The sequence below is a fragment of the Epinephelus moara genome, chromosome 17 (genome assembly GCF_006386435.1).
Source record: "Epinephelus moara isolate mb chromosome 17, YSFRI_EMoa_1.0, whole genome shotgun sequence".
Lineage (NCBI taxonomy): Eukaryota > Metazoa > Chordata > Actinopteri > Perciformes > Serranidae > Epinephelus > Epinephelus moara.
The window spans coordinates 22,580,745-22,601,344 of NC_065522.1; the positions used below are offsets into that span (position 1 = coordinate 22,580,745).

General features: G+C 40.1%; 1 protein-coding gene across 1 annotated transcript in view; it reads left to right on the forward strand.

The window, feature by feature from the left end:
• Nucleotides 1-14,878: 14,878 nt before the first annotated feature.
• Nucleotides 14,879-20,600, forward strand: part of tesk1b (testis associated actin remodelling kinase 1b) — a 38,928-nt gene continuing 33,206 nt past the window's right edge. The window contains exons 1-2 of the mRNA XM_050067092.1: nucleotides 14,879-15,081; nucleotides 15,852-16,587. Coding sequence (XP_049923049.1) covers nucleotides 16,393-16,587 — 195 coding nt within the window. The 5' untranslated portion in view covers nucleotides 14,879-15,081; nucleotides 15,852-16,392. The remainder of the gene's footprint in view (nucleotides 15,082-15,851; nucleotides 16,588-20,600) is intronic.

Here is a 20,600-nt window from a genome sequence, read left to right on the forward strand (position 1 = left end):
GCAAGTCAGCTCAGGTTAGTGTGGAGAACCATTTCCGCCTGTGTCATGAAAATAAAAGACCCTGTTGAGTCATTACAGCCGGAAACTTTCTGGAAACAATGACTTAGGATTTTTAAAACAAATATGACATAGTATCTCAAAATAGTCAGTTCCTATGTCATTATCTTGAGGTGCTAAGTCATTATTTTGTGATACTAAGCCATTATTTTCAGTCCTATGTCATTATCTTGAGGTACTAAGTCATTTTTTTGAGGTAATAAGTTTTTTTTTGTGTGTGGTACTTATTAAATATTTTCAAATACAAAGTAATTTTTTAGATACTAAGTCATTATGATATTTTAAGGGTTTCAATCATGATATACTCATTATTTTTGAGATACTAATTGAGTATCAAGCGTTACTAAGTCATTATTTTGCTATACTAAGTCATTATTTTCAGTCCTATGTCATTATCTTGAGGTACTAAGTCATTTTTTTGAGGTAATAAGTTTTTTTTTGTGTGTGGTACTTATTAAATATTTTCAAATACAAAGTAATTTTTTAGATACTAAGTCATTATTTTCAGTCCTATCATGTCATTATCTTGAGGTGCTAAGTCATTATTTTGTGATACTAAGTCATTATTTTCAGTCCTACGTCATTATCTTGAGGTACTAAGTCATTATTTTGTGATACTAAGCCATTATTTTCAGTCCTATGTCATTATCTTGAGGTACTAAGTCATTATTTTGTGATACTAAGCCATTATTTTCAGTCCTATGTCATTATCTTGAGGTACTAAGTCATTATTTTGTGATACTAAGCCATTATTTTCAGTCCTATGTCATTATCTTGAGGTACTAAGTCATTATTTTGTGATACTAAGCCATTATTTTCAGTCCTATGTCATTATCTTGAGGTACTAAGTCATTATTTTGTGATACTAAGCCATTATTTTCAGTCCTATGTCATTATCTTGAGGTACTAAGTCATTATTTTGTGATACTAAGCCATTATTTTCAGTCCTATGTCATTATCTTGAGGTACTAAGTCATTATTTTGTGATACTAAGCCATTATTTTCAGTCCTATGTCATTATCTTGAGGTACTAAGTCATTATTTTGTGATACTAAGCCATTATTTTCAGTCCTATGTCATTATCTTGAGGTACTAAGTCATTATTTTGTGATACTAAGCCATTATTTTCAGTCCTATGTCATTATCTTGAGGTACTAAGTCATTATTTTGTGATACTAAGCCATTATTTTCAGTCCTATGTCATTATCTTGAGGTACTAAGTCATTATTTTGTGATACTAAGCCATTATTTTCAGTCCTATGTCATTATCTTGAGGTACTAAGTCATTATTTTGTGATACTAAGCCATTATTTTCAGTCCTATGTCATTATCTTGAGGTACTAAGTCATTATTTTGTGATACTAAGCCATTATTTTCAGTCCTATGTCATTATCTTGAGGTACTAAGTCATTATTTTGTGATACTAAGCCATTATTTTCAGTCCTATGTCATTATCTTGAGGTACTAAGTCATTATTTTGTGATACTAAGCCATTATTTTCAGTCCTATGTCATTATCTTGAGGTACTAAGTCATTATTTTGTGATACTAAGCCATTATTTTCAGTCCTACGTCATTATCTTGAGGTACTAAGTCATTATTTTGTGATACTAAGCCATTATTTTCAGTCCTACGTCATTATCTTGAGGTACTAAGTCATTATTTTGTGATACTAAGCCATTATTTTCCATCCTATGTCATTATCTTGAGGTACTAAGCCATTATTTTCAGTCCTACGTCATTATCTTGAGGTACTAAGTCATTATTTTGCTATACTAAGTCATTATTTTCAGTTCCTATGTCATTATCTTGAGGTACTAATCATTATTCTTTAAGCTACTTTTTTTTATTATTTTGAGGTACTAAGTAAATAGTTTGAAATACTGAGTCATCCTATTGAGATTCTAAGTCATTTTGAGATGTTGGGTCATTATTTGGAGGTAATAATTCATTATTTTGAGATGCAAAATCCTGAGGCTATTTTGGGATATTGAGTTATTATTCAAAGATACCAAGTCTAGTAATTTTGAGATACTAAGTCATTGTGTTGAGGTACAAAGTCATTATTTTGAGTTCCTATGTCATTATCTTGAGGTACTTAGTCAATATTCAGACATGCTAAGTTGTTATTTTGAGGTACTAAGTCAATATTTTGAGTTCCTGTGTCATTATCTTGAGGTACTTAGTCAATATTCAGATATAAGTCATTATCTTGAGGTACTAAGTCATTATTCAGTGATCCTAAGTTGTTATTTTGAGGTACTAAGTCAATATTTTGAAATATTAGGTCATTTTCAGATGCTAAGTCATTACGCTACTTTGAAGTTTAAATCGTTACTAAGTCATTTTGAGATGCTAATTCATAATTTCGAGATACTAAGTCATTATTTTGAAATACCAAGTCAATAATTTGAGATACAAGGTCATTTTGAGATCCTAAGTCATTACGCTATTTTGCGGTTTTTAAAAAGTCATTATTTTGAGGGGTTTTTTTTGGGATATTAAGTCATTATTCAGAGATATCAGGTCGTTATTTTGAGGTACTAAGTCAATATTTTGAGATACAAGATTGTTTTGAGATACTAAGTCATTATGCTATTTTGAAGTTTAACTCATTACTTTAAGGTACTGAGTCATTTTGACCTGCCAATTCTTAATTTTGAGATAATTAGTCGTTATTTCGAGGTACTAAGTCAATTTTTTGAGATACAAGGTAATTTTGAGATACTAAGTCATTACACAATTTTGAAGTTTAACTCATTATTTTGAGTTCCTGTGTCATTATATTAAGGTACTAAGTAATATTTTGAAATACTACTTCATTATATTGAGATTCTAAGTCATTTCAAGATACTAAGTCATTATGTTGAGTTACTAAGTCAATATTTTGAGATACAAGGTAATTTTGAAATATTAATTAATTATGTTGAGGTACTATTTCATTATTTTAAACTAGGAAGTCATTATTTTGAAATGCTAAGTCATTATTCTGAGGTAATAAGTCACCATTTAGAGCACGTTTCTCATTCTAATAACTTGCCTGGATTTTTTTTTTTTTTCCGTCAGCTAAAATCTAAATCTAAAATTGCATGTGCTAGTGAGACGTTTTATTTTGAAATGATGTCCGGAACAGCTGTACATCCATAATTCATCTTGGTTAGCTTGACGATGGCCTAAATTGGCCTCCAGAGGTAATCAAAGGTAAAGTTTAACCTTCATGAATTTAACATAAAGTCTTATTGTGTCTGCAGCTCTATTGTGCAAAATCATTAACAAGCAAAGTCAGTCATTTGGTACCAAACAATGTACCAGGAAATACACAGTTAGAAAATTAACTTTTGTCTCACACAGACCTGAACCAACCTCACTGCACAAACAGGCACAGTGAAAGAGCTTCACACCTGTTCACACATGTAGAGACCCTGTATATGATAAGGTAACGCCCATGTTCTTTAGCCTTGATCAGTAAGACATAGAATTAGAGGGTTTTTTTTGCTTATGTTAATGAAATTAAATTTAAAACATTGACAAAATCATGTTATATAATGTTCTCCCAGCTCAACCCCCCCAAAATATGTGACTAAACCGAGGCTGCAGCCATGGAGTCAACACTGGGGGGTGCGACCAAATCTGTCAGGGGGTCCCACACCCCCAGAAAAAAATAAAAATTTAAAAAACAATTTATTATACTACTACATTATATGATTTATCACAAGGCCACCCCACAACATATATATTATAAACACTGCCTTAAATATATTAATTAAACTGTGCAGTCCTCTTTTCTTCTGATCGTCTAAATCAGCAGTGGAAAGTAACAGAGAACACTTAGTCACACTTTATATTTCACTCTATTACACGCTGCAGAGAAATATTGTACTTTTTCTCTCTTTTCTGTACATTAATTTGACAGTTAAAGTTACTAGTTCCTTTTTTACATAAACATGATATCCTGATATGATATGATGCAGTAGTATCATGGATGGACTACTGAATGGACGTACTGGGCACAGGCCATGGGGGGCAAAAGTGCCCAAAGGAGCCCTTCTTGGCCTTCACTTGCAAACTGTAACTCAAAATGTGCCAACTAGGAACAGTATCAAACTGACCACAAATGGATGCAAAAGAACTGTGAAGAGACAAAAAATAACTACAAAAGGGAAACAAAACCACAAAAGACGCATAAAGACAACAAAACAACAAAACCAGCACAAACTCTGAGTGTCCTGCTCCTATGTAGGAGGGGTGGTGGGGCCATTTGCATGTTACCAGGGGCCCATTGTCTCATAATCTGCCCATCAGTACTGTATTACTAATCTGTAGTATGTACAGAATCTAAAATTGTTGAATAAAAAACCCTTTATTTGTCCCCAGGGGGGGATTTGCTTGGGCACTTAGAGTAGGTAACACAATATAGGAAAATAAAAAAAAAAGATCACAACATCCTTCAGCATGCCTTGATTTGCAGCATGGCACACCATAGCTGGGAGAAATTAAAAACACATACCAAACAAAAGCTGGGGTCTCAGGAGGATACAGTAATATCAGAGGGGAGTGTTTCTTGTTGCACTCAGACCAAATAGGCTCCACTGGAGTACCAGTCTGTGAACACTAGAGGGCAGCATTGCTAAAGGCTGTGATGCTCCCACTTTGATGTGTTATTGAACAAACAGAGCACGTAGCAAAGAGAAAAAAACTGCCTCTGCAATGCAGGTCAGTGGGTTAGTGGAGGATCCATACTGTCTGCTGCTGCTGCTGTTACGCTGCACCAACAACACAACCAACACACTGCATGAGCCACATATTACTCTGCACAAAATCATCCTATTCAGTCATTTAAAGACTAAAACTGCTTGTGAAACTTTACTGTTAACAGCCTTGATAACATCTGTTTGGTGCATGTTCTCAGCCTTTTATGTCATTGGTATCTTTTCCCTGCAGTTGTTCTGTAATCTGAAAAATCGTTTCTTATTTAAAATTAGCAGTGGAATGTAACTGGGTGCATTTACTCAAATTCTTGAGTAAATCTGCTCATTTATATTTTATTAAAAAATATTTTACACTTTTCACATCAACACATATGACAGCCAGAGTTACATTGCAGATTTGACACACTAACATGTGATCACATTATGAATTACACTAAGCAACAGCACACAGTAGCAATACAATAGGACTCAAATTTCAAACTTCTTCAACATTAAAGGGACAGTTCACCCCAAAATCAAAAATACATATTTTCCTTCTTACCTGTCGCATTATTTGTCAGTGTAGATCGTTTTGGTGTGTGAGTTGCTGAGTGTTGGAGATATCTGCCATAGAGATGTCTGTCTTCTCTCCAGTATAATGGAACTAGATGGCACTCAGCTTGTGGTGCTCAAAGTGCCAAAAAGAAGGAAGAGTGCATCTACTACTAGCTCACCACTGAGCTAGCTAATGTTACACCTCATCTTGCGCTGTCACAAGCACGAGCCTCTTGTCCATGAGTAGATGCACGCTTCCTTCTTACAATGCCATTGTACAGAGGCTTTATTGTCTTTACATTATATTGTTTCTTGTCTGTGAAATTAAAGTAAATAAAAGCTTCGTTTTCGCTGAGGGAAATGGTTTCAGCTTACAAAAATAGACAGGAGGTCTGCGTCAGCCGCGAGTTGCACGTCAGTCGGCTCTGCATCGACGCAAAGCCTACGCCATAGGTACGGCGTTGATTCGATGCAGATGTATAAACGCTGCATTACAGAGTATCCTCACAATATATGTTGAGTCAAATGTAATCTGATTTATTTTATTTTTTCTGATGAGAGGGGTATCTATGCATTTCTCATATTAGCTGAAAACTTCACATTAGGGCGTGACGGTGTGAATAAAAGAATAGTGAAATCAATAATCTCCACATAATGGCAGCAACACCCTGCTGAGTTACATATTGATCCTCTTTTTTCAGGAGGGACCTCATTTTCACGTCCTGTTTTGAGATGAAGAGCTGATGCTCAGCGGCAGGAAGCTTCAGCCAGAACGAAGTGAGTTCACTTTAAATTCTGTCAACTGAAGGAAGTTGCTGTTTTTCTGCAACCTTTTGCACACAGACCTACAACCTGTTAACACACTGACACAGTCGCTGAGAGGCAAAACTTTATCTTTAGCAAATAAACTGCATTTACTGTTGACTAAATGAAGCGACGGTCACAGAATCATAAGATAAATACACCTTGAGGGGATACGCCCAGTCCAAAAACATAACACAAACATATCACAGTCCCAACCGAGTGGAGAAAAACATTCCCTACCTGTAAGGTGAAACCAGAGGCTCAGAGAAGTACCGGGCATGTAGAGACAGGAGGGATAACACACCATCTGCACAGTTTGTATCCCTGTGTGAAGCTGCAGGAGAAATTCGTCTGTCTGGGAAAGTGCATAAAGCAAATGTAACTGCACTCAATTGCCCATTATTTAGAGATTATGTTGTGACTTTAGCATGTGCTGTGGCGTGTTGTATGGGAACCGTAAAGCCTTTGTGAATGCAGGCCTTCAGGGTAAAATGATACGGGGTCAGTGAACAACAGAGGATGGCCTCAGGCTCTTTTGTATTGATTTCCACCTTCTTTCCTGCCACTGTTGTCACGGCATATACGCCACATACCATCTATCTACAGCTTTTGACTCACACATTGTAGAAAAAACTGTCTAAAGTCCTTGAAACACTGACAGCCAAATGGATCAAAGTGTTATCCAGGCATTTAATTTTCCTAATGAGTCAAAAGACACAAACCCCCCTCTGGATCCAGTAATTTACTTTACTCGTTCCCTGTGGATGAAGCAGCACTTCGCTCTGATCCACTTTCCAGCACCTCAGCTTCGCCCTGGAGACCAGTGCAGGCTGATTTGTCTGTCCCTGGAGGTTAAAATCCAACTGTGTGTTTGTGTCTTTGTGGTTGTTTGTGCGCCTAAGTGACCATTTTCATTACTTAGAATTGAAAGTGTTCAGTGTTTCACCCAGATGATTATTCACAGGGTGAAAGACGCAGGGAAAGCTTCACAGGATTGTCCCCACAAAATATCCCAGTTTATACTTTGTTGCTGTTTTGTCTTGTTTTTTGGTTATTTGCTGCAGGGATGGCGTTTTTTTTGTAGGCCAACCCCAGGTGTTAAAGTCACCCTGGTTCCCTTGTCAATAAGTCAGTGGGATTTTCAATTTCCAACTCTGCAGCGAACAGAAGTTTATGATACTTACACGTTTTGTTCAGCAAGCTTATCTTCACAAATGATCACCGCATTTATGATTTTTGAATCGCCAGAGGCCCCACTATACGATATTATCACAGCACTTACATCACATGGTGCCCAGTGGCTTAGTGGGTAGAGCAGGCCTCCCATATACGAAAGCACTGTCTTAATTGTAGCGGCCATGGGCTCAACTCCAGCCTGCAGCTCTTTGCTACGTGTCATCCCCCCTCTCTTGCTCTCCCTTTCATGCTAAGACTGTCCTATCTAATTAAGGCAAAAAGCCCCCCCAAAAAAAACCTTAAAAAAAGCCACAATTCAATATTATTGCAATTTTAAATGTTTTGCAATATGCCAAATATTGTGAATATACTGCGATGTATTACTTTTTTCAACTGTGTCAGCATCTGTTTTATCTAATAAAGATAAAGCAGACCCTGTGCATATTGCATCAGAGATGATTATTCCTGATATTTTTCTAAGCTTTTTTATTATTATTATTTTTAACAAACATACTGAATAGGAAATATAGAAATTCAGTGTTTTCTTCTCCCTAACATTTGGCCATTGATGTATGGGCATTTGTTTTTCCAACTGCGAATTTTTCTAATGCAGGACGAGACTGTTAAGCAGAGAGTGAAGGCTACTCTTTAAAAATATGGATTTCATTTTGTTTTCATCACAGACATAAATCAAATGATGAGATAAAGGTACTGTATTATTGTACTACTGTATTCCTTTAAAGTTTGTTTACACTCGTTAAAATAAAGAAGGCTTCACATCCCCCTATGAAGCTTTTGTGACTCCTAGTGGGGGTCAAGACCTCCAGGCTGAGAACCAGTGCTATAAACAAACTACACCACAGTCCATGACTTAAACATCGCCACTACAATGAGGCTGTAAAGCTGTGTTAAGCAAGATGACGTACTGTGTACTCGTTTAGCCACTTCATTCATTCATTCATTCATTCATTCATTCATTCAGCAACCATCTTTTTTAAGACAACGAAAAGCTTCAAAATTCACAAGTGGGGTATTAACTGACATATTTGATGTTGTAGAACAAAACATGAAAGTCTTTCAAGCTTGTGTTAACCACAGACCTTATATCAGTCATCTAACCAAGAACCCATTCAAAGAACCCACTGACTCTGAGATGATTAGATTTTTGAAGGTTTACTCCCATCTGCTGTTTGAGAGTAGATGAAAACTGCCTTTAAATTGACACGAAATCTAAACAAAAGTCACAACGAAACAAAAGTGTATTTATGAGGAAATGTTATTATAAAACTGGGGCCTATTATGCCCAGCTTTAAAACAAACTATAAACAAAAGCATATACTGTATAATGCAGCAGCACCTCCACTTGTCTATTTGTCTACTCAGCAGTAGTGTTTCATCCGGCCTGGGAGGGGGTGGAGGTCGAGGAGATGGGGGGTGGGGATGTGGAGACGGGCCATGTGGCTACTCCTCTCCCTCACCGCCCTTCACCCCTCTGCTCCTTTGGGGACCGGCACGCGGGCACATGAAACAGCTGGTGTCCTCGAAAAACCAATTATAAAGGCCCCTGGCCCCCCCGCCTGGCTGCCTGTAAGGGCCAGGCAGGAGGAGAGCGTGGTCGTTAGCACCCACAGATGAGTCTTAACGAGGGGCCACCTCCAAACGGTCAGATGGGAGACACAGCAGGCTCGGGATATAGATTTTACTGCCCAGACCTGGATGTATAGGTGGAAATTGGAATTTCAGATGCAGGAGAGGCTTCATGTTTTATTTACACTATACACTGGACTGAGAGCTTATACAGTCGTTAGAAGACATGTTGGAATTAGACATTTCTGCAAACCACTGATATGCTTCATTTAAACACCTCATATGTACAGTATAATATCAATATTTCTGAAGTGACGTAGTATACGAGCTGATTTTTGTTATCACAAGGTGAAGGGGGTGGTGGATGGCGTGGCACTGGGCAAGGCGACTGCCAAGCTGCAGACAACAATTCAAGACCAACAAACAACATCTGTTGTTTTTTGGCAACCCTTCATTCGTATTTTCCAGCAGCGTTTGAGCCGCCAAACCTCAGCGTTCTTTACTGACACATTGTGGTGTTTCCCAGCAGCGTTTGAGCCACGGTACCTGGGTGTTTTTCATCAACCCGTCCCTGCTTTTCCAGCAGCATTTGAGCCGCCAAAGCTGAGTGTTTTTAACTGACACATCTCAGCTTTTTCTAGCCGAATTTGTGACATAAAACATGGGTGTATTTTACCGACACCCTGAGGCTTTTCCCAGCAGCGTTTTAGCAGTGGTACATGGGTATTTTTCACCGACCATTCCCTGCTTTTCCAGCAATGTTTTAGCCACTGAACCTTGGTGTTTTTTACCGACACATCACACAGGGTTTTTTAGCCATGGGACTGGGGTGTTTTGGTGACATTTCCCAGCAGCATTTATGCCTCTGAACCTAGGTGTTTTTTCCTGACATGTCTTGGCTTTTGCTAGCTGTGTTTGTGCCATCAAACCTGGGTGTTTTTCCACCAAAACACTCTGGCGTTTCCTAGTGACGTTTGAGCAGTGATACATGGGTGTTTTTCATTGACCCATCCCTGCTTTTCCAGCAACGTTTGAGCCACTGAACCTTGATATTTTTTACCGACACATCAGGCGGGGTATTTTAGTCCTGGTACTTGGGTGTTTTTCAGCGACACAACATGACATTTCCCTGCTGCATTTGAGTCACCGAACCTGCATATTTTTTACCGACCTGTTCCTGCTTTTCCAGCAGCTTTTGTGCCACCAAACGTGGGTGTTTTAAGCCAAAACAAACCTTCATCACAGCATTGTTAAGAAATGTAAAGCTTCAACTTATCCAATACAAAATGAAGTACAGATGTAACGTATCAGTGATTTGCAGACACGCACAATGCAAACATTTTGTTCTTGTGATTGGGTTGCATGGGAGAGCAGGGGTCCTACCAGAGCCTGTACAGATGCCTTTTTTGGGAGGTACAAGCATCTTTCTGCGTAGAAAATAACTAACTAAAAATATAAAGTAAACAGGAAATGTTTCTTTATGTGAAAGTAGGGATATATTTTTGTGGGTGAGCTTCCTCTAAGTGACTGTAACTAACAGCTTGTGGATCAGTTTTGGTCCAGTATTTACCATTGTGCTCTGGAGGGATTGATCTGTCTTGTGAAGGGGATCTGAACAGCTCAGGTGTTAGATGCAGCAGGAGCGTGCTATTGATTTCCTTCCTGCCGGGTGTTGTTAAAACTTTTCAGCAGGGGATCTGAATGAGAGCCAGCCTCATTAAAATACATTTTTTGTGCCTCATGAGACCAGAAGAAAGATGGACTCACATTGATTTTAAGCCCAGTCTTAAAATCAATGTGAGTCCAAAAAAATAAATAGTGATGGAGGGTTTTGCAGCACATATAACGACTTTTAGATAAATACTGAGTGTGTTAGTAGGGGACTAACACCGGACTGTTTAAATCACATATTGATTTGGGTCTTTCAGTGATGTGAATTGGTTTCTGTGGGGGTTTTTGGTTTGGTTTATTGACAACGAATCAGTTAGTCTCATTATTATCCCTGGTGTTTTAACAGTCCATTGATAAAGATAGAGACACACAGTCAGTGACATTAAAAGCCTACCTCATCATCTTAGCATCTCACTCCTGTAACATTGTCTGAATGTGTCTAATCCACCTGTTCTGCCTTATCAAAACCTGACGCCTGCATTACCCACAATGCAACTCGACGCAGACAGTTCAGTCAGAGATTTGGGTACATCAAACTGGGACTCCCTAAAAACTATTTCATACCTGTCTTGCTTTACACCCTGCTTCACACAGAGTGTTGTGTGCCTGGTGTGCATTCTTGTCAGCTTGCATTAGGTCATCTCATCACTTTTTGGATGAGCTAACAAAATAAAATGTTATTTATTAACCTACCTATTTGATTGTATCCTTCAAGATGCAAATACAAGTGAATAAAAAAGTAAAAAAGCAAAAAAATCTAATTAAGATATCCACGTCATAGTAAGGAGTCCTATCTACTAACCATTGTTAAGCGTTCGCCGTAAAGTTCGAGGCGTTTGATGAGATTGTCTCGTTGTTTGCTCTTCACACACACAGTTAGTGATTTGAGTGGTAAGTCAATAAAAACAACTGAAAGTTATCAGAAGAAAATCTCTGCCCGAGAATGTATAACCCCTGTAGGGTGACAAATTAACCCCGAGTCTGGTCTGAAAGGTCAGCGAGTCACCATAATCTCCTGTCACACACCTACACACACACACATGCATGAATGCCTGCACATAATCCCCACACACACGCTCACTGAAGCCCAACTTGGACTCAAAACAGATATAACAGTCAGTGTGATGAATAAGTGATCAGCAGCACTAAATAATAAATAGTACATATTATTATCAGAGACGACGGTGTGACTTTAGTGTTTTTCCTCAGGCTTTAGGACAGAGCCAATAAAATGATGGATAAATAATGCAGCGAGAGACCGCAGGTCTGTTCAGCAAAGGGAGACACAAACCTCGTCACACACCTCTGCAGCTGAATGTGTTAACGGTGTGCGAGTATGTGGCTGTGAGGTGTGAGATGGCTTCACGCTGTACGACACACTTTTTTATGGCTCTTTGGCATCCAGCACCTTTTGGGTTCCCCACGCAGTGTTCACAATAAGGTGTAAAGAGAGTTCATATCCACATCTGAATCTATATCGTCTTTTAAATCTGTCCTCAAACAAAACTTTCGTCTGAGAGCTTAACCTGATTTCACTTGAGTCTTATTGGTCTCGTTGCTTATTCTAACTTGCTTCCTGGTGTGACTCAGGGTTTTGAAAACTGTTCTGAACAAAATATTATATCTGCAGCTTCATAAATTCACACATAAAATTAATTGAGGCCATTAAAAGGGCTTCATTTTAACTTAGTGTCTCTGTAATTGCGATTAATAATTCATTCTCTCTCGCAGGCCAATTTGGACTGATTCCAGCCAACACATCCCACGTGGACATGGCATTTATATGTTATGCACTTATTTAATAACTTCACAAATGCTTCCCACTGGACTAATTTACAGTATTTCAACTGGAAAGAGTTTATTCAGCAGGTTTATAGACAGTCAGGTGGGTCGTTTGGAGCCTTTAATTGTGTTTTTGGTCTCAGTCTTTAAATTCATTTGATAAATACCAGTTTAGGCAGACTGCTTTTATTTGCAAGACATCATTTAGTAACTGGTATCATACCTCTTTGGCTTGTGACCCCCTTCAAAGGTTGCATATACAGTATATCTATGCTCAGATTGCTTAAAGGCTCGGACATACTTTATGCATTTACTTTATGCCCCCAGTTGGTAAACGAGGGCTGAGCTTACCATGCTCCTACTGCCATCATCAGTGAAAATGAAACTAAAGCGGGATTTACACTTGTGCGTCAGCTCTATGCAGACCCTATGCTGTAGTCCTATGCACATGGCGTACACTGTTGTGAGCATTTATACCTCTGTGGCGGTGTTTCTGAGTCACTCTGCAGTTACACCTCCAAAACACTAGTTGGTGGCAGGGTTTCTATGAAGTGCTGTTTAGTTGATTCAAAACACACATTAAACACACATTAAACACACATTAAACACACATTAAACATGGCTTAATAGAGACAATTTCAAACACAAGTACACAAATCAGCTTCACTATAACTCGCAGCATTCACAGACAAACACTTGTCTTTATCTGGAAACATTTTCCCCACAAATACAACATGATAATGTTATTAGCACAAGCCTATGGCGTTTTACATTGTATAAATTAGCCTAGCAGCTAGCGGACTTTTCCCCTTGTTAAGGCCAAAACACACCGGCGCCGTACGACGCGCGTCAAAACAGCCAGGCCAAAACACACCGGCGCCGTACGACGCGCGTCAAAACAGCCGCCCCCATTATTTTCTATTTAAAAACCCACACCGGCGGCGGCTCGACGCGCGTCGACGTGCCGTGGCACTTTACGCTATTGTCCTATTTTTCCAGCGTTGCCGCCCTTGAAAAAGCGCTATTTTGTACTTCCCAGCCTAGCGGACTGGAGTGTGCAATAGAAATCCAGTTGACGCCCCGCAACGCGATGCTTTTTGTGTGTGTTGGGGGCGCCGCCGTCATATGACGCCACCGGTGTGTTTTGGCCTTCATATGAAGCCAGGGACATTTAACAAAGGTAACGTTACAAAATTTGGTTCCATTACAACTCACAAGTAACCTGGAAATCCAGATGCCCCGCCCCTAGCAAATTCAAATTTGCACTGCACGGGGATCTGGCCCTGACGAGCAGAGCCCGTTGAATCGCAAATTGGACCAATCACATCAGTCTTTCTGACAGAGGCGGGCTCTGGGCGGGCGTAATATGATGAAGACAGCGCTGCACTGTAGGAGTCGAAAAGTAAACAGCCAAGATGGCAGCTGCTGAAGGACCTCGTCCTTTCAATTTAGCTTTGGAAGAAACGCTAAGCCAACTACACTTATCTTTTTCCTTGAGAGAGGAACAGAAGACTGCCCTAGAAGCCTTTGCTTCCAGGAAGGCCGTTTTTGCCGTTTTGCCGACGGGATACGGCAAAAGCATAATATATCAGTTAGCCTTACTGGTCGGCTAACAAATGGGGCTTAGTGCAATGAATACGTCACCTTGTTTTTTGCTCTGATTGGCCATTTTGCTATCCAATTGTGTGTGGCAGCATTTAATGTGCCTCAGTTAGTGCCACCCCTTGGGTAGGAAGGGTGTATCGGTGAGGACCAGACTCAAAATCTTTATAGATTTGAGTCTGGATTTCCAGGCTAACTCCCAAGGTTCACCGACAAAACAACTGTCTTATACTAAACATCTTTTCCAAACAACTACAACATGCTAACGTTATTAGCACAAGCCTATGGCGTTTTACGTTGTATAATTTAGCTTAGCTTATATAAATACATTTATTATTATAATATAATCACGTATATTTTGAGCGTATTATGCTTATTGAGACAATAAAACTAGCTGGCTTCTTCCATTCAAATAAATATTCCGAACAATATGTCATATGTAATCATGTGTAAATAGTATGGGTAATTAGCAAACAGATGTAAGTTTAAAATATAGAAATCTGGTTGCTGTAGTCCAAATAGTCTCTGAGTAACTGAGAGAATCAATCAAATTTTATTTATATAGCACCTTTCATACAAAGTAATCTCAGTGTGCTTTTACATACAACATGTGTGAATAGAAACAAGACACTCTTAAAAAAACTCTTGAGAATAACCCATCCCCAACCCACCCACCTGCACAGACAAAAAACAACACTGGAGAGAACTGTTGCAACCGTCCCCAGTCTCCCCCAATGATAATATCTGTATCAGTGCTCTCAGTGCTGTTAACTTTGATTTTCTGTGGCACAAAAATGTCACTGTTCGAGTTAAATACATGTTGTAGCTCGCACTGATACTGGGTCGGATCAAACGCCCCCTCAGGTGCTGTTTTGCGTTGATGACGTATGGACCCGCCCTGCCTCGCCGCCTCCAATAAAGCACAGCAAAAGTCACCGCTCCCCTTCCTTCATGCAACCAAACGTACAGCGAGGCGGGCAGCGGGCACGTAAACCGAAACCACTGAGCCCCGTGTGAGTGTGTGTGTGTGAGTTTGTGTGTGTGAATGCGACACACACAGATGATTAATTAGTAAAATAAAGCTCCAGTAACCGGACGCTGCGGCTGATCTGGGCTCAACGGAGGCGCGTGTGGAGGTTGTGTGTTCAGGAGCAGGCCAGGTAAGTCAGATCCTCCTCTCAGCCGAGCACGCGTCCTCCTGCAGTTTCCTTTCGGTGCTGTTGTGCGTCAGCGTTTTTTAGTTTTGAATCGTGAAAGCTTAAAATGCGCGTTAGTGTATCCGGAGAGGGGGTAGACTAGAGTTCGTGACAGGCGAGCTCACAAACTCGGCTCAGTTTGGCATCCATAATTTACAAGCCGCAGTCAGGCTGTGGGGAGCTCCGCGGCGTCACGCAGGTTCCTGCAGAGCACCAGGAGGCTCCTGCAGGCGGCATGCACGCAGCGCACAGTCCCCTGAGTGTGCCCGAGCCACCATTAGTGCATGCATGAATACTGCACGGGTGATTGGATCAGTTTTGTGTGTGCAAAGTGCAGGCAGTAACAATGAGGGGTGATATCTTGCTGCATCCACGGCTGCTATCACCAGAGAGCAGATAACATGTCAAACACACTCATTTACGAGCAGCTCTCTGCTGGGTTTGTTTTTCCTTTTAATGTTATCATTGATTTTAATCATGAGACCGATTTTTAGCGTGTTTGCCTTCATGGTAATGCAGATAAAACACATTTTGAGGGCTGCACACAAGCTTAATCATGCGCCGAAGCATTGTGTGTCAGATAGTAATTTGGCACGCTGATTAGATTGTGATGTTGTAAATAACTCTTTAGTTCAGTCAGTGTGAGCAGGAGTTGTCACATCAGATGCACACACTTTATGATTTAGTGAATTAACGCCCCTGTTTCCGCCCCCCTCTCCACTCTCCCTCTTCAGTTTTAATAGGCTGCAGCGTCACTGAGGCCGCTCCGTGCGCACTGGAAACCCGGCATTCAATTGGTGGATCCAAGAGGGGAGCCCCGGCCTTTTCCACTGCAGGAGGAGCAGAGTTAAGGAAACCGAGACAGAGACGCCGCTGCCAAGACAGCAGCAGCAGCAGGAGCACGAGCAGCCTGCGCAGTTTAGAAAACGGCACAGCCTCCCCTGCTGCACGCCATGAGGGACTTCACCCAAACTGCGCACTGACTCTGCAGGATGCAACGCTGCAGCTGCGTAGTTTGTTAGACACAGACAGACGCAAGCCTGTTCGGGACGTGTGCAGGAATTTGACAGAGGAATTAGGCCCAACCGGTCGCTGACCACAGCTGCGACGTTTGGTTTCCCCCGCTGAGAGTTTCTCATTCCTGCCATCCGGAGAGCGCTGCGCCGTGTGGCCTTGTAGCGGACATGGGAAATGTAAACAGTTAGTCGGGCTGGATTTTCAACTACGCACACGTCCCCACGTCCTCCTCCTCCTTCTCCTCCCGGGGCGTCCGAGATGGAGATGGAGACGGAGAGGGTCGAGCCGGAGCAGGAGGGAGAGGCAGAGCCGCCCATGCACAGCGTCCACGGACCCAACCGGATCAGACCGTCCTCCTACCGGGCCCTGCGCAGCGCCGTGTCCAGCCTGGCCCGCCTAGATGACTTCAACCGGGAGAAGATCGGCGCGGGGTTCTTCTCTGAGGTGTTCAAGGTGAGTGTTTGCGTCATCAGTGATGTTTAATGACTCTTCTCTTCGTGCTTTAAGTTAGGACAGGCTGAATATTTAATGCTGACATCCTCCAGGTCTCCATGGTTACACAAAATCAAAGTTTATGTCTGTGTTTGATCATTTAAGGTGATCAGACAAGAGTGTGAACTGAGCTGAACTTTTCTGACAGCTCTGAGTGAGTTGTTGACTTCCTGTTAACTCACTCATTATCTGTGAAGTGGTATCTATGGCAACCAGTGCATCCTGAACCAAACACATGATGCTGAATAATTACAGGAGGAGATTGGTGATGGAGTTGTTTTTAAAGGATGGCGTCATGGTGGAAATTCACACCTCACTGTCCCCTCTAATGATGCCCTCCTCTCTGCACGTGTGACCCACATGTTGTGTAAGGTGGACACAGTGTGTTTTGGTGTGTAAGTGGATACGGTCAGGACAGGTAGATCTGGCACATGTGCAGGTAACCTCATACACCTCCTCTCAGTTCAGACCAGCCGCCTTCCCCCCCTTTGTCACGCTGCTGTTCACTCGCACAGAGGCTAATTCTGAGGCTCGCCTCATTAATGATGGCTCAGAGTTGCCACATACAGATCAGTGCAATGGTGTGAGAGATAGCACAGTACAAAGGGCGGCTGGCCTGGGAACAAACTGCATCACTTTGAGACGTGAGCTTGTGTTCAGGCTGCAGTAAGCGGTTATTTTTTATAATGGATTAATCTGCCCATTATTGTTTCCATTAATCAATTGTGTTTTTGTCAATAAAATCGCAGAAAATAATAAAACATGCCCTGAACCCAATGTGAAGTCTTCAGGGGCCGCCTGCACAAAACACCTTAAGTTAAGATTTTCCTTAAAGCCCATGTTAAGGCTTTCTTAAATCAAATCAGTTGCACAAAACACATCTTTTCCAACAGGTTTCTTTCTCCTTGTCTTGGTTAAACTTAAGGAATCTCTCAAAGTTAGTGAAACCATTGCACAAAAAACGTAATGTATCACAAACTTGAGTGCAATCAAACAAATGATTATCATGGAAACTAGTATTTTGCCACTGCAAAATCTGCCTTAACACTTTTATTTAACTCAGGAAATCTTCTGAGGGATTCTGTGCAACAACTTTAAGTAAGTCCCTCAGCTTAGGAAAAATTAAGTCTTAAGTGTTTTACCTATTGGAGAAAAATTAAGGTGTTTTGTGCAACTGGCTCCAGTTAAACAGTTAAAAAAAATCCCAAACTGTTTAGTTCATCATCAGGTATGATGAAGAAAAGCCTCAAATTCTCACATTTAAGAGGCAGAAACCATGAAATCAATGGTCAAAAGAGTTGCTAAACAACTCTGTCAATTAGGTAATTGATTTATCAACTAGTCGTTGCAGCTTTATCTTGTATGGTGCTAACAGGGTTTGTTTGGATGTTAATTTAATTTTAATTTCCAGGTCTTGTTTGGGAGGCATCGAAGGACAAACAAGCGCCACATGCTTTATCTTGAGCATCATAGGGCTGTCATTATTGATTTATCTGTTGATTATTTCAGATCAGATATGAGTGAAAAATGACTGGTATAAAGTTTTGTTTTGTAATTTTTATTATTATTATTATTATTATTGGATTATGAAAATCTTCTTGCATGAACACATATATTGTTTTCAGTATTGCAGGGCAGGATCACTGAATAGTATTGCAATATTTTTGTGTGCAATGTCATATCTTCACACAGAGCTAAGTATTGATTTTTTATGATATAAATTATTAAAATGACAACACAAATTAAACCTAAGGCAGTCTATTAGAATAATATAATCAGTTGCTTTTTGAGTCCACTAGATACAATTTGCTGCTGCAATAAAATGACTGAAATGAGATGAACAGACTGAAAACTTTATCTTTATAGATAAAACAGATGTTGACAAAGTTTTCCTTTGGGGACATAATTTACAGTTAAAAAAGGTAATAAATTGCAACATATTTACAATAATATTGTATCATGACTTAATTATTGTAATGATATTGTGTCATGGATTCTCTGGTGATTCCCACCCCGATGAAGCCATGTGAAAGGGCTGTTCATAGATAGGATAGGTATTGTGCTCATGTGCAAGTTGCCACATGTGTGCATGTGTGGATTTTTTTTAGGGGAATTTAGAGCAATTTACGTTTATGTGATGCAGTGTGTAATTAGATATTTCTCCTCCTATCACTCCTGCTTCAAACAAAGGGGTCAGTCTGTTCTGCAGAGTTCATGTTTCAGTGTGTAGCTGGTGGAGCTGGTGTTGTAGCGATCAGAGTAGTCAGAGAAATTGTGTGTTCAGACTGAAAGGAAGCTTAACTTCACAACAATATACTTGTCAAACAGACATGAGACGTATACCTGTGCATGTTGTGAATAAGATTATGATGAGCTGCTTCATACCCCGATGTAGGAGAGGTGCCAAGCATTCCTGCTCCCTCTTTCCAGGTGTTTGTTTAATGTTTCGCAGCTGAATGCATGATGTGGTTATGAGGGCACCTGTCAATGCTGTGACAAGCAAAAAAAAAAATCAGTTTTATTCAGTGGGATTTTGGAAGCTTTTATACAGCAGACAAAGCTGCAAGATGAGGAAAAAAGTAGGGGTTGGGGAAAGAAATCGATACAGTATAGTATCGCGATATTTTTGTGTGACAATATCGTATCATCACACAATGCCTAGTATGGATTTTTTAATTTGTAAATTCTTAATATTAGAAATACAAATTAAACTTTGAATAATTTATGCAAAGTTTTCATTTGGGGGCATAATTTACAATTGAAAAAAGGTAATTAATCACGATAGATTTTATCGCGATACTCAACATATCGCAATAATATTGTATTGTGACGTAAGTATTGTGATAAAATCATATTGTGGATCTTCCAGTGATTTCCACCCCTAGAAAAAAGTAATTTATCAGGTTAAAAATTGGTTTGGCTTTTGACTCCATATTTGGACTGTTGCATACGTAATTAATAGTTTGGTCTATATATTATTGGAAAATCCCCATCACAAGTTTCCAGAGTGAAAGTTGACACCCTCAGAGTGTTTTTTTTTTTTGTTCCAAACAACAGTTAAAAACCCACAAATGTTCTTTTTTATTCTCATATAAAACACAGGAAAGCATCAGAGGTTCACATTTTAGATGCTGTAACTGTTAAATTCACAAAAGCACAAACAAAAACTGATACATATTTATGTTCTGTTGATCAACTGATAGACTGAATATCTGTTTCAGCTCTGCTTTGTATATTTGTGACTGGAGGATCTGACATACAGTGGCGTCTTGTAATCTCATGTGGGATGGGCCAAACATTTGGCAAGACGAGTACATAAACATTAACTATAATCGTCAAAGGTTAAAACAATTGAGTCACTCACAGGACAGCAGTGACTCATACGATCACATTAAATCCTTGTAGCACTGAGACATTGACATTTCATCAATTCAAAGTAAAAAACTCTGAATTAAATATTCTCTCTGAATAATCCAGTCTTAAAAAACGCACGGCCAAGTCGACCCTCACCTCATTAAATACAACGTTTTGTGTCATGACTTCACTCCTGGGGCTTTGTGCTAGACTCTCTAGTCTTTTGAAGCCACTCCCTCAGCGTTGCCCTTTGAATGGCCAATGAGCATGCAAATGTCACTGTGTTTACTGCCGGCTTGTCAAGTTGGCACTTAGGTTTGGATCGGCTTGCCCTTTTGACTGCGCCATATAAATGCAAAATTGTTACTGCGGCTATCAGTCACATTTTAAAAGTTTGCTGACATGGCTGACTTAACGATTGTCCCTGTGTGGTTCCTGGTTTAGTTCAGAGGAAAAGCAGCAACTGTTCTGCAGGAGAAAAAACTCTCTTGGATGTTTTGTTCATCACATTAAGCAGTCATTAAAACGTATATGGTGCATTTACTTACATTCAGGCTTTGAAATGGATGTCCTGCACTTGGCTACAAAGGCTCCTGGCCTGCCGCCGTGTGAGTGAGTGC